Source organism: Ambystoma mexicanum, chromosome 11 (assembly GCF_040938575.1).
Source record: "Ambystoma mexicanum isolate Mex_15411 chromosome 11, UKY_AmexF1_1, whole genome shotgun sequence".
Lineage (NCBI taxonomy): Eukaryota > Metazoa > Chordata > Amphibia > Caudata > Ambystomatidae > Ambystoma > Ambystoma mexicanum.
The window spans coordinates 768,046,247-768,060,587 of NC_090934.1; the positions used below are offsets into that span (position 1 = coordinate 768,046,247).

The window sequence follows — 14,341 nt, forward strand, 5'->3', positions numbered from 1 at the left end:
TACCAAAACTGTGTAGTACAAGCTTATACCAAAGGTTGTGTTGCCTATACCTGTAGTCATAGCTGCTTATAGAGTTCCCAGAGTGTACTGCATTCAAATGTTGACTAACCGTACCGCCGGGATCAACAGGCGTTGAAAGTCTGCAGCAGTCTTTGGCGTTGTTTCACAGGATTCAGAAGTCCATTATAATGACGATAACGCTATCTCTATGTAAGAGCTCTGCATTAGGGCGACCAGTAATCTGGGCAGAAAAGAATAATGAGGGACCTCGGCGCGTGAGGGATTTTGGGTACACTACACGTCACGGTAGGGATAGTGTTACAGACACCCCTATGCCGATGCCAATCCTCGAAAGACAAGATGCAATACTTCGCTTTTACCACCGGATGTGGGACCATATGCACAGCATCTGATTCTAAGCAGATTAACAAGCATCAGAAACAATGCATCTCCTTTCACACTAAAACTGTAACAATGTTACAGGGATAAGCTTAGCTTCAATGGCTTGTAGCAGTGATAACTTGTATTAATTTGGTGCACCTTTACCGCAGGCTGTGTTCACAGCTGCAGTAAAGGCACCTAAAAGTGCTAATTTTACCAAAATTGCCCAGTCTTTTTTTTGCATTTTAGTGTTTCTTGTTCCTTCCCCTGACATCCAGGGCGGGAAATTCCTTTGTGTGATTTTTATCTTCGGAAGTCCCCTGGACTCCCAAGCCCAGGCTCCAGTCTGTCTGAGGGGGGGAAGCGAGGCAGGAGTCCAAAACTCAACAGTCCTTTGTCTTCCTCCTTGCCTGAATGGGGACAAATCCCAGTGGGGGGCTGGCTGTCCTGATTGGACAACCCGACTGCCCCTTCTAAAATGCAGGGAGAGAATACAGAAGTTGTGCTGTAATTCCTGTTAAATACTGCAAACTCGGAAGCTGAAGACAAGTCAACCGCTGGAACCAAAATCGAACAGGATGATTGAAAAGCGGCGGAAACGTTGCAGCGACCGGAGAGCCTGCTGTGTAACCGGAGCATGCTGTAGCCCTTCCTTCCAATTGACCAGGGGACTCTGAAAACGAGGACCCTGATCCAGAGCCTGGTGAGACACACTAGACAAGACGACCTGCATTTTGAGCCATCCCATGCGTTGCTGCGACCTTGGGTTGCTGCAATACCCTGGGACCTCAAGCAATTGTGCGATGCACGGTCCTCTGAATTTTGCTGAAACTGGGCATCCTGGTGGATCTCCAGAAACATTAATCGAGACGAGAATTCAACCACGATTTTAGGTCTTCTGTGCTCCGTGAAAAGGCACCAAACAGGCAGAACCACATCCAGCCGCGAGGAAAACCTTGCCTAGAGCCTTCTCCATTGATCCCTACTGCAAAGTTCCTTCTGAGGTCTTGTTTTCAGTAACTATGACAAGGAATCCACTGACCGGGTATTTGGCTGCAGATCCTGAAATCCTCCTGCTGCAAAATCTTCAATGCTGAGGTACTGTGTTTGCTTGGGTATGTACTTACCTTAAGTCTTTTGGAATTTCTGTGTAGCTGTGGGGTGTTTTCTGTGATGGGGAGGCCTCTCATCCAGTGCACCCAGTTGCACCGCTAGAATCCTGCTAGGGTGTCTTCTGCAAAGCCCCTGTACCCTCTTAGAAGTAAAGTACTCACCCGTTTGGCCAGTCTTCCTAAGGAATTCTGACTTTTGCTACTTAAGAACCTATCCTGACACAGCCTGTTGGACACTAGATCCCAGTGACCCCCATTCTGCCACTGAGAACGCTCATGCTGCAAGAATAAGGGAAAGATTTAAGGGGTTGGGCCTTTTGCCTAGAAAAGAAAATAAGTGTTTAAAACGTAATTGTAAAAGTTGTTTGGTAACTAAGAACCGTTACAAAAGGGACAGGTGCTGTAAAGTGAAATCTTCTCCAACAAGAATACCCCACCCCATTCAAAATTAAACTGCAAAGTAAACCAAAATATTCGACTTATAAGCACACAACAGCCCTCACAGAAGGTTGTATACAAATCTCAGTAACTGGTATCATAAAATTGGACTATAGAATCAAATGACATTGAATTCTGCCCCCAATGTTGCCATTCAAAATAAACGTAAACTCTAAGAACACTACGTCTCAATGAAACTTTCCTTCAAAGAAAAAAAACAAAAACATTTTCCAATTGCTGTATTTTATGAACAAGCATGGATTACATTAACTTACCTGATCAATACAACGTCCTTTGCACTGCAGGATGACTACTTCTAAAAGCTTAGCGGCATGACATTCTGCATCTTCGCCTGCAACTCCTGTTAGAACCTGAAAATTAAGATGTACCAAAATTGCTTTACAAACAATGAGACAATGTAAAACCTTAAAAATAAGAAATAACAGCTCAACACATTTGATGTTTCTGAACGTTTGTATTCAATAAGGCTTTCATAACTTATGAGCAAAGAAGAAAAGTACTTTTGTTAACTAAGGGAAGAAAACCCAGTTCCGAAACTGGCCTACATAGTTTATGGTTTCAAATTTCATCCATAAAGAATTAACAGCCATTTAAAGAGAAAGTGGTCTAGAAAATCACCTACCTTTTTGCACATACTGTAGATCATTTCTAGGTATTTTGTATCTGACAGAAGTGTATCTGTATCGACGGTCACATAATTATGCAACAGAGGCATCATATCTGGATTTAAAGAAAAATTTAGTTTGTGTACAGTTTTCAATTGACAGTCGTGTAGATTTCAAGCTAAATTAAATGAATGCAATACATCTGTCAGCAAGACAAACCAGGCACAAGTTGAAAGGACAAAATCCTACAAAATCAGTCTGCATATATTCTATCTTAATAAAAGGCTACTCACCGTACTACCATCTTTCAGGTGAAAAATCAATACTCTCAGGGCTAGCTAACTAAAGCACATCAGACAACATGTTGGGAAATGTGTTGCACAGAACCCAAAGTCTGAGACCCTAAAGTTAAACAGCACTGTGGGTTAAGGCCAGTGTTTTCCTGGACCTGGTTAAAATGATACCCTGTCGAGTCATCATCCAACAAAGCATCATGCAAGGACTGTTAGGAAAGATTATTTGTGCAACTTTGCCATGGCACCCCATTCTTTTTGCTCCTTTTTATCCTGTACTGACATTTCGAAGAGAAGTAAAGCCTTTAGCTCCACTTCCCTTCATTGTTAGGCGCTGTTAGGCTAGATTGTATGCAGTACCCTGTGGGAGAATGCATCAGCCTTGTCCTCTTGGCAATAGCGAACCCAACCTTTGGTATAAGCATGTACTACACAGGTTGGTAGAGTGAGCAGCCAGGCCCATCTCAAGAGGGGTCAATGTGAGCTATAGGGCTGTAACAGTTTCACAGTGACAAGTATTCAAATAAACACTTGCACTCAAGGTTTCTTGATTAAACAATTATTTATTAATTTAAGTCAGTTAAATAAGCCTTCTTTAGAAGGGAGCAAATTTGTAACATTTTAAAATATACTTCAATAAACACTCGGTTTCAACAAATCTGTATATACCCATTTGGGATGTGTTAGGGAGAATTCTCTGAAATGTGCTAATTCCCTCCACCTTAGAAACCCCCAGCAACTTTGCTGGATTTTGAGGACTTTACCTGGAAAGAGTGAGACCCTTTTCCCCCCACTCTCATGTATTTTAATGTGATTTCTGGACTTTGTGTTTCTTTTGGTTATGGAGCCCAACTAACTCCATCGGCATCATCATTTACATTGTGTCACACAGCACCTTCAGTGCAGTGCCACAGGGAAGTCTCAGATTTCCCAAAGTTTTAAATACCAATACCTTCTCTGGGATAAACTACTGTTTCCCAGAGCAGTAAAGTGAAATTGACTTCAATTAAATTTGTAACTTTCTAGACCCAGCACCCACTATTTTATAAAAGGGTGCTAGAGGGGTTACCTAGTATCCCCTTTGTCTAGCTTCGCATGTAACATTTTTAATGTTACCCTTTCCTCACAGAATGGCTGGTGGCAGTGGTTTACTTTTAACTACCGTGGTGTGCATTTATCAGCTGCAGTAAAGCACCCAAGGGTGCCATTTTTCTCTTGTGTTATTGGCCCAGTGGCGAGCCGCCTGGCTCACCAGTTAGCATGTTTGAATGACAGCTAGGACTGATGAATGGGGGTTTTCTGAATAAAAGCAGGGCTTTGGGGACTGGAGCTTCAGAAGTCGCCACAGGACCAAAGAATCAGAAGAGGGAGAAGCTGAGCCGACCTGCAACGACGACAGCACCGGTGGAGCCCTGCTGAACCGTCTCACCACTTCGCAACGACAGAGAAGATCTTCATCCCGGAGAGTCTTCTTCCCCTGAGCTGGTGGGGATAGCCAGTTCGCCCTCTTTTTTCGCCTTCCTGGATCGTCCTGTGGTCGAATCGCCCGTGCCAAGCACCCCGGCAGCCGGATAGCCACGCTTCACCACTACCGCGAATAAAAGGGTAGTACCTTTTAACCGAGAAACTCTGCGGCTGGTTTCTTCCCTGGCAGTGCAACGACCTCCAGCTTTCCTCCACGTCGAGATCTCCTCTTCCCTGGACGAAGCACCGACTTGAACCCGCTGCTAGGAACAACTGCCCCCGCTGGAACTTTCTCACCATTTCAGGTACTGAGTCCCGCCTGGTCTCCCATGCAACAGACTGTTCAAGGTGTCCCGTAAATCCTTGACTTTCTATCCTGGGGTGACTTGGGACCTACTAACTAACTTTTCCTAACTGGAGCCAACCCTTGTTGAACTCTTTGCAACGACTCTTTAAACGTACTATTCAACTGTGTGATCTTGGAACATTCTGCCTTGCTCTCTTCAAGAGTGGGCCTGTCCTATGACTTTCTTGCTCCTCAGTAGATTCTGCCTTTTCTGACTTGCTCTGGTTCTCCTAAAGTGTTGGTATTGTGTATGTTCCTAATTCTGCCTTTTCCCTCCCTTTTCAATTAACTTATTGGAATGCCATCTTGGGTTAAGCGCTCACCTCTGTCTGAAAATAAGTGGTGTTTTAACTAAGACTTGTTCAATAAGTGATCAGGGATGTATATATATTAATAGTGACTGTTTGAACTTGCTTGCCATATTAGTCTTAGTGTATTTTACAAAGTGGGTTTTTAAATAAATAATTATATACTTCTATACCCAAGCTCTGGTCAGTGTTTGCTTGTGCTACTGTATTTTGGTACCCATCTTGTATACTCTATATACTGTCTAACTCTTCTTGAGAGAAGTATGGCTGCTCAGCCACAGCTACCAGGTAAATCTGGGTGGTACAGACTGCTACCAATTGGGTTTACTGCCAACACCTGTAGTCTTAAGCCTTTTGCAGTGGTCCCTAAGGGAACTGCACAGGTTTCTGCCTAACAGACAGCCACCCTGCTGGGTGACTGACAGCTAGGCTGGAATGAATGGGAGAGAACTGAATAAAAGGCAAGGCTTTTCGCTTGGAAGGCAGAGTCAACCACTGGACGAAGGAACCCAAGAAGAACTTGGACAGCTGCTGCAACTCCTGGACCATTGGTTTGCCCAGTGAAACCCTGCTGCAGGTCCGAATCGCCAAATTCACCTAGACAGAGAAGCCCTTCGAGCTTCCACCTCGCTGCTGAAAGGGCCTTTGAATGATCAGGTTTAATAAGTTCAAAGTTTCATGTTCCTTCGCAGTCTCTAGTGCCTCATCCACCGCCTTACCAAACAGGTTAGATTCCTCTACCGGTTTGTTAATGAGCGACTGCAGAGTTTCTGGTTTGAAACCCTAATTTTTCAACCATGCGTGCCTCTTCAATAGAGTACCTTGGGCCAGTGTTCTCCCTGATGTTTTTGCAGCATCCACAGTGTTCTTAAGAATATTATGATTCACCTGCTACCCTTCCGTGTTGCTCAGGGACCTCTTGCAGGCCTTCCTGGAGCAGATTACATTGAACGTCGCTGTAGCTGTCAAAGAACGTAGTATTGTTGGCTATTCTGGTGGAATAGGCTGCCGCAGTAGTAACACCTCCCCAGTCCTTGTCCGGTGGTGCTTAGCCCATGGACAAGGGTACTCCTGCTCTTTTCTTAGTCGTCACCACTAGGGAATCTGGAGTTACATGTCCCCGAATGTAGTGGGTATGTAGGTGAGGGGCGAAAAAGCTTAGACATGTGGGTTCACGGCTCTCGTTTGCTATGGTGTCAGCAAATAAGGAGCGATCCGCCCTTTAATGGAGTTCAATAGAGGTATCGACTGGCTTGCAGGTGGTTGCTCCTTCAAAATATCTTCCACAGGTCAGTGTCTTGCACTGCTCCTGCGTGGCCATCTGAAAATGCTCTGCTGCTTGCAGTATAGAATTGAATGCCATCTGGTCATCTATGGGAGACTCCTGCCTTATTAGGGGAGGGGGGGAATCTATGCAGATTGTGTCTGGACCGGGTAGAGGCTGGCAACAGCCATGGTGCATTAGCATGTTTGTGTCCCAGTCGCCGGGGTGTACACTCCCCATAGCAGAACCAGCGGCCGGCCTGCCGGGGCCAGATGACTCGGAGAGTGGCGGCTCCGAAGATAGGTCAATGGCATCCGCGTCAGAACCAGGGCTGTCGCTCAATTCCCCGTCACTCTCAGCACCCACCATTTAACTCAACGCTCCTTTATCGTCTTAGGACGATAAAGCTGGCAAGACTGACAGGACTCCTCGTGGTGATCGAGGTAGACACTTATTGCACCTCTGGTGCTCATCTTTCCAGGGATGTGTGCCTTTACAAGAAGGGCAGACTTTAAAAAAGATGTCCTGTCCACAGCTCAGGGTTATAGCGACAGCAAAACCAGAAGGGAAAAGAGGGGAGAAGGAAATACATTCTTGAAAAGAAAGCCCGTACCCCTCTCTCCCTACTGTGCAGGCCTGACAGCATCGACCGGAGCACCAGCCGGCGGAGTCTGGAGTGGTATTCCATGGTGGTTGTTCGGTAGTCTTCGATGAAGGGGACGAATATATAAACAACCGGAGGTCGTGGACCAAGATTAATTAGCAATTTTCCGAGTTCCGCATAAGACGACCAGCTAGCTGGGCGGAAAAAAACAACATCTGATGGATCTTGATGCATGAGGGATTTTGGGTACACTACACATCACGTTAGGGATAGTGTTACAGGCAAGCCCATGTGGACGTCCCCTTTCGATCCTCGAAAGACAAGATGCAATACTCCAAGATTACCACTAGATGTCGTACTATATGCACAGCATGCGATTCTAAGCAGATTCACAAGCATCAGAAGAACAAGTTACTCTTACCTGGTAACGTTCTTTCGATGGGATGGTCGGATGACGTATTCCATATGGTTACCATACATTTGGTCGAAAAAAATTGGTCGACCAGACAAATGGTCGAACCAATTTGGTGGAAAACCAAATGGTCGAATTTTTTTTTTTATTTTCACCTTTTTTTTTTTTTTTTGGGAGGAACCCATTTTTGTAAAAAACGAAAACCCGAAAAATAAATATATAATTAAAAAAAATTCGAACATTTGGTTTTCGACCAAATCGCATCGACCAAATGTCATTCGACCAGTTTTAGGTCGACCAAATGTCTGGACACCATTCCATATCTATGACAGTAATCACCACAGCTGTGCTGCTTCGGAAAAACTTTCGGCGTCGATGACGATATGCTGTCTTCGAGGGCCTTCGTCGAGCCGACGTCACCGGATGTTAGAAGTAGGACGCACGACGCCCGTAGCCTCAGTTGTAGTTTTTTACCCAGAATGTGTAGCTGGGTGGGTAGGGAGGGCGCGATATGGAATAAGTCGTCGGACCATCCCATTGAAAGAATGTTTCCAGGTAAGAGAGTAACTTGTTCTTCGAGGGGATTGGGTCCTCTGACGTATTCCATATCTATGACAGACTCCCAAAGCAGTACCAACGTAAGCAGGTGGGAAAAATAATTTAGAATATACAAATTTAGATTGTCCAATCAAATTGCAGAGTAAAGGACCGCCTTTCCAAAGGCCAGATCCTGCCCATGGGAAGAATCAAAAGACGTACAAAAGTATGAACCGAAGCCCAAGTGGCTGCTTCACAGATGTTACGAAGAGAACACCCCTCTGCAGAGCAGTAGAGGCAGCCATAGCCCTACTCGAATGGGCCCGTAAGCCTACCGGAGGGTCCTTACCCGCCAGTCGGTAACACTCAGAAATTGCCAAGATAATCCATCTAGACAAAGTCTGCTTAGTCACAGCTTGTCCCAAACGCCTTCCAGCGTAACCAATAAAGAGCTGATCGTCCACTCTGACCCGGGACATGCGTGAAATGTAGAAACTTAAAGCTCTCCTAGGATCCAGCCTATGGAGCCTCTCCTCTTCCTTACCAGGATGTGGAGGAGGATAAAATGCCGGAAGAATAACCTGGCTTAAATGAAATTCCGATGCCACCATCGGAAGAAAGGAAGGACGAACTCTAAGGACAACCCTGTGCTTATGAAACACATTGAAGGGTGGCTTAACTGAAAGTGCCTGTAACTCACTCACTCTGCGAGCGGAAGTGACCGCAACTAAAAATACAGTTTTAAGGGTTAACAGTTTCAAAGGACAAGAATGTAAAGGCTCAAATGGAGCACCCATTAGAAACTTGAGAACAAGGTTCAAATCCCAAATGGGCACCTGGAAAGGTGACGGAGGGAACACATTAGTGAGCCCTTTTCAGAAACTGAGAAATTAAAGGAATTTTAAAATAAGAACACTCCTCAGACGAGCGCTTAAATATGAACAGCGCCGCCAGGTAACCTTTAAATGGTACCCACTTGCAGGCCCTTGTGGCCCAAGGAAAGCAAAAAAGACAACCACAGGAATTTCACATGAAAAAGGATCCACATTCTTTACCCTGCACCAGTCGCAGAACTTTGTCCAGCGGCAACAGTACAGGGACTTTGTTGAAGGCCCCCTGGCCGAAAGCAACACCTCCATCACTTCTTCAGGAAGGTCCCAATCCTTATACCTCAACCGTTCAGAAGCCAAGCGTGAAGGTTGAGGGATCTGACCTCTGGATGGAGAACCTGACCCCCCTCCCGTGAGAGCAGATCATCTCGGTAGGGAAGACGACGTGGAGGGCAGATGGACAAGGCGAGAAGGTCCGGGTACCACGTCCTCCGGGCCCATGCTGGAGCAATGAGGATCATCCAGGACCCGAACCTCTAACCTCTGCGGGATGACGGGGACTGGAGGAAACGCATACAGCAGTGGGAAAGACCACTCCACTACGAACACGTCTCCTAAGGCTCCTCTTGGAGGAAATTCCCACGAGCAGAACCTTTCGCACTTCCGGTTGACACTGGAGGCGAAGAGATCCACTCGAGGGGTCCCCCAAAGGGCGATGATCGTGAGAGATGGAGCTCTGCCTGCTCAGAGCATCCACCGTCTCGTTTTCGTGTCCGGCCAGATGAACTGCCGAGATCGAAATTTCCTGCTGGATGGCCCAGAACCAGAGTTGCATCGCCTCCCTGCACAGAGGAAGTGACCCTGCCCCCTCCCGCCCCCTTTTTGTTGAGGTAGTGCATGGCCACTGTGTTTTCCGTCAGAATCAGGACATTCTTTCCTCGCACAGTTGGCAGAAAAGCATTCAGGGAAGCCTGACGGCCCTCAGCTCCAAAAGATTGATATGGAGTCTGGACTCCGACGGAGACCAACGACCACTGACGGTCAGCTCGTTGGCATGAGCTCCACATCCCGTGAGGGACGCCTCACTCACAATCGTCACCTTCGGCCAGGGTAGCCAAAACAGAGCCCCCATCATCAGATTGCCTTCGACGGCCCACCACAGAAGGTCCTGGGCGACCGAGGGCGGCACCTGAACGGGGTCCGACATCCTGCCGGAGGAATTGATCTCATCTGCAACCTGGCCTCTGGCACCAGAAGAATGCAGGAAAACACTGCCCCAGGGATGTGTCGAGCACTGCTCCGATGTACTGGAGCCGCTGAGTTGGCATCAAGTGGGACTTTAAGTTGAGGGAGAAGCCCAGCTTGTGAAGGGAGTGGCAGGTGACGGACAGATCCAGGACTCGCTCAGGAGAGCGCACTCTGATCAACCAATCGTCCATGTTCGTGACGTGAATCCCCCTTTCCTGAGATACGCTGCCACCACCACCATGAGCTTGGTGAAAACCCTCGGGGCGGAGGTCAATCCGAACAGCAGGACCCGAAACTGAAAGTGCGAGTCGCCAACCACGAACCTCAGGTACTTCTGGTGCTTGGGATGGATCGGCACATGAAAATAAGGGTCCTTGAGGTCGAGTAACCATCTTGAACTTGTCCTTCCTGAGGAGCTTGTTCAAACAGCACAAGTCCATGATGGGTCTCAACCCCCCCCCCCCCCCCGTCTTTCTTTGATATCAAAAAATAAGGGGAATACCATCCCTTGTTCCTCCACTACAGGCACCAGTTCTATGGGGCCTTTCTCCAGCAGGGATTGAATTTCCTGCGCAAGGAGCGGGTCCCGACTCTTCAAAGAGATTCCCTGGTGGATTGTTGTGAGGCCTCTGCCAGAAAGGAAGACAGTAGCCGTGGGCTATGATCTCCAGAACCCACACATTTGAAGTAATGGCACACCATTCTACAAGATGCTGCGCCAGCCTCCCCCCCGCCCCCCAACCGGAGAAGCATGGGCCTCATGACTGAGCTGAAGCGGCTGCGCTTGAAGGCAAAGAGGCAACTGCTTGCGCAGCCTTAGCACCTCGAGTACCTTGTTTTCCACCTCTGGCACTCCTACGGTTGCCCCTTTGACTTGCCGCTCCTTTCGATTTATTAAAGGACGAATAATATCGAAAGGAATCTCCCCTCCACTGCTGTCCCCTAGGACGAAAAGGCGGAGGTTGGCAAACTGCAGCGCCCAACGACTTCACTGCAGCTTTGGAGGTCTGCAACCTCTCAAGACTCTCGTCAGCCTTGCCGCCAAAAAGATGTTCACCATCAAAGGGCATGTTGAGGAGCCGGGGTTGCACATCAGGAGCAAAACCAGACTTCCGCAACCATGCAAACCTGCGTATTATGGAAGTAGCAGGGGTCGCCATTGGCTGGCCGATATTTCTTCGGCAAGGACTTGCTCACTGCCGGGAGACTCTCCGGAGAAGTCCAAGCCACAGCCACCCTTCTCTGCAAGGCCATATGGAATGGCAGCACCGGGTCAGTTGGAGGACCTTAGTCCATGATATCAGTCAGGTCATCCTGCTGAAAATCCCCATGGGGGGGCAGACCACCCCAGGTAATCCGTGACCCTCGGCATGAGGCGCCGGTATGAGGATTCGGCATGCGTGCCAGGCTCCGGCCTACCAAACTCCACCTCCGGAGAGGTGTCTAGACCAGTGGCGTCGTGCAGCGACTGACGCAGGTCCACAAGTGGACTATGACCAGAAACAATGTCATCAGGAACCTCACCTTCCTCAGACCCCTCATCCACCTCAGAAATATAATCCATAGGCTGGAAGGGGGGTACAGAAAGAGGCACATACATGTTTAGCCTTGGACAGCGCCTTCCTGGGGGGTGCCACGGGGCACCTCCGACAAAGACACCTCGAAAGGCGTCGATGGAATCGGCGTTGAGCGCGGCGTCGACACAGTCCTTGAGGGCGGAGCCCTGAGCGTGTCTCGACAGCCTGGGTGCTGATGACTTCCTAGGAGGCGGGGCCTCGAGAGAGTCAGTCGACGACCTCAGCGTCACCAATGTCTCCCTCGAAGGCGTCGAGGACCGGGACCTGGAACGGGCATGTCTAGAGCGACCATCCTTGTCCGACCGGGACCTCGAAGGCGCCCGGTGGTCGCGACAACCGCTCGAGCCCGAAGGCAGACGAGTGGCGTTTCCAGCCCGGCCATGACCGGCGTCCTCAGACGGCGCGGACGGACCGGAGCCCTGCGATTGAAAAATCGCCAACGTCTTTCGGAAGGAATCCCATTCCTCAGGAGTGGAATGCTTGTTGGGACAAGCAACCCGCCGACGGGCGGAATCTTTGGAAGAGGACGGGGAAGGCGACCTGTGACAGCGCTTCCTAGAGTGCCTCGAAGAGGCAGAGGAATGGCTGGACCGACTCCCAGACCGAGAATCCCTGGACTCACGACGATGCGGAGAGTCGCCCCTCGAATCGTCCGTCAAAAGACCAGTGTAACGCGACTTCCAGGGCTTGGCCACCTTACCGACCGACAGCAGCTTCTTAAGCTCCCGCAAGGCCTTCGATGTGAGCGATTGGCAGTCGACACAGTCGTCCATATCATGGTCCTCCCCGAGGCACCAGAGGCAAGCGTTGTGCGTACACGTCAGTGACATCTTGGACCCGCACACCCGACACTTCTTAAAACCGGACCGCGGGGTGCAAGAAGCCAAAGACATACAATAGCAATGAATAAACAAGTTCGAAGAACCGAAAGAACAGGATTCAGTAGAATCGAGGCGCGCAGAGATCGCCGAAGCGAACACGTTCGTGGAAAAAACGGAACTGAGGCTACAGGCGTTGTGTGTCCTACTTAAAACATCCAGTGACGTCGGCTCGACGGAGGCCCTCGAGGACAGCGTATCGACGTCATCAATGCTGAAAGATTTTCCGAAGCAGCACAGCTGTGGTGATTACTGTCATAGATATGGAATACGCCGGAGGACCCAATACCCTCGAAACATATATACAGTCACCTTTGGGTTCTTAGAAATGCATTCAATAACTTATTCAACTAAAACATGGTAAGTTGTGATGCAGTAGAAAGGAACCAGGCGACAAGAAATATACCCAAAATGGCTATGTTCAATCTCTGGGATGAGTAGGGCCTTGTACCCAAGTCACAAAGCTTCTTAGGTAAAGGGACTGATGTAGGAAGAGTTCTTTGATAAATGTTCCAAAAGATATTCAAAGTTACTGGTAGGTAAACTTATATGTCCATCTCTCAGATACTGTGGCTTTTAGACAATCAAAAATCTGTGGAATAACCAAAGTTTGTTTTAAGGCGACAGGAGACCAATGTGCTGCAATTACTTAAACCTCCTTACTAAGATTTTCTGAGATGACTAGGTGGGTTTAGTGGGGGCAGCTGGAGGTAGGATTCCCCACTGTTGGTTCCAGAGAGAGAGTTGCCCAGGAGCTGTGGGTACAAGGGTTCCAAGTCAGTTCCAGGAGCATTGTTCAACCCGTGGTGTGTGTTAGGCCAGTTTTTCTAAAGTCCAACTAAGGGCTTAGCAAAACCATTCAACTGAGACAGTACAAGACTCCACTTTTTGTATAACGCTGTACCACCAGAGTATATGGTAGTGTAGACAGAGCAGCCAGGCTCATTTTAGGAGGGAGAGAGGGCTGTAGAATCAGTATACAGAAATTGTAGTACACATATGGTCTGAAACAAACACTATGTATTGTAAAAAATTATATGTTACTCACCGTAGTGACTAACATTCTTAGTCCATAGTCCCCTTTCCTCCATACTGTATGGGCGTCCCTTCCAACGGGAGACAGAACCTTTTTCAATAGAAAAAACCTTCTTGCCCTTGAAACTTAGAGGCAGGGGGGAGGGCATTCGGGCCAGGGAGCATGCGCTGCCATGACTCCACCCTCCGGCGCTACACCTCAGTCTCCATTGACGCGTCAACAATAGATTTAACTGTGCCTAATGACACCAGTATTATTAAGGGGGGTGGAGGTTGGTGGGACGTATGGAGGAAAGGGGACTATGGACTAAGAGTACGTTAGTCTCTCTGGTGAGTAACTTATAATTACCCTTACGTCCCGTCCCCTTTCCTCCATACTGTATGGGCGACTACAACCGATTGTAGTCCCATGGTGGCGAGGAGACCCTCCTTAAGCAAATAGTTGTCAGGAAGCGGCTCGTGCTGGCCCTCATATGCTTCTTTGATGGCAGACACCATTCAGCGGGATATGCAAGCCTTAGAAGCCCGATACCCTGGTCTTGAGCCTCCGAAAGTGACAAAGCGTCCGATTTGCGGAAGCCATGGTCCTGTCCAAGTAGAATTTCAGGGCACGCCCGACGTCCAGGCAGTGCAGCACTCTGTGCTTCGTCCTTGGGATTGAGAAAAACATAGGAAGGACTATTTCCTCGTTCAAGTGGAAAGCAGACAACCTAGGGCAGAAATGCCGGGTGCACCCGCAGGACTACCTTGTCCTTGTAAAAGGTGGTATATGGCTCAGGCGACCAGCGCCTGGATCTCGCCGACTCTACAAGCCAAGTTAAGGCAAACTAGTAAGGCCATCTTGATTGTGACCAGCCTGATGACCACAGACGCCATTGGTTTGAATGGTTTGTGCGCCAGGGCGCCCAAGACTATTTTAAGGTCCCACACAGGGTATAGTCTATTGACGGGTGGGTAGAGCCTAGTGAGACTCGTCAGATGCTTGACT

General features: G+C 48.4%; 1 protein-coding gene across 1 annotated transcript in view; it reads right to left on the minus strand.

The window, feature by feature from the left end:
• IPO7 (importin 7) overlaps positions 1-14,341 on the minus strand; it is a 1,018,209-nt gene that overhangs the window by 211,241 nt on the left and 792,627 nt on the right. Inside the window, exons 19-20 of the mRNA XM_069623670.1 lie at positions 2,575-2,672; positions 2,207-2,302 (exon numbers count right to left, since the gene is read on the minus strand). Of these exons, the coding sequence (XP_069479771.1) occupies positions 2,207-2,302; positions 2,575-2,672 (194 nt within the window). The remainder of the gene's footprint in view (positions 1-2,206; positions 2,303-2,574; positions 2,673-14,341) is intronic.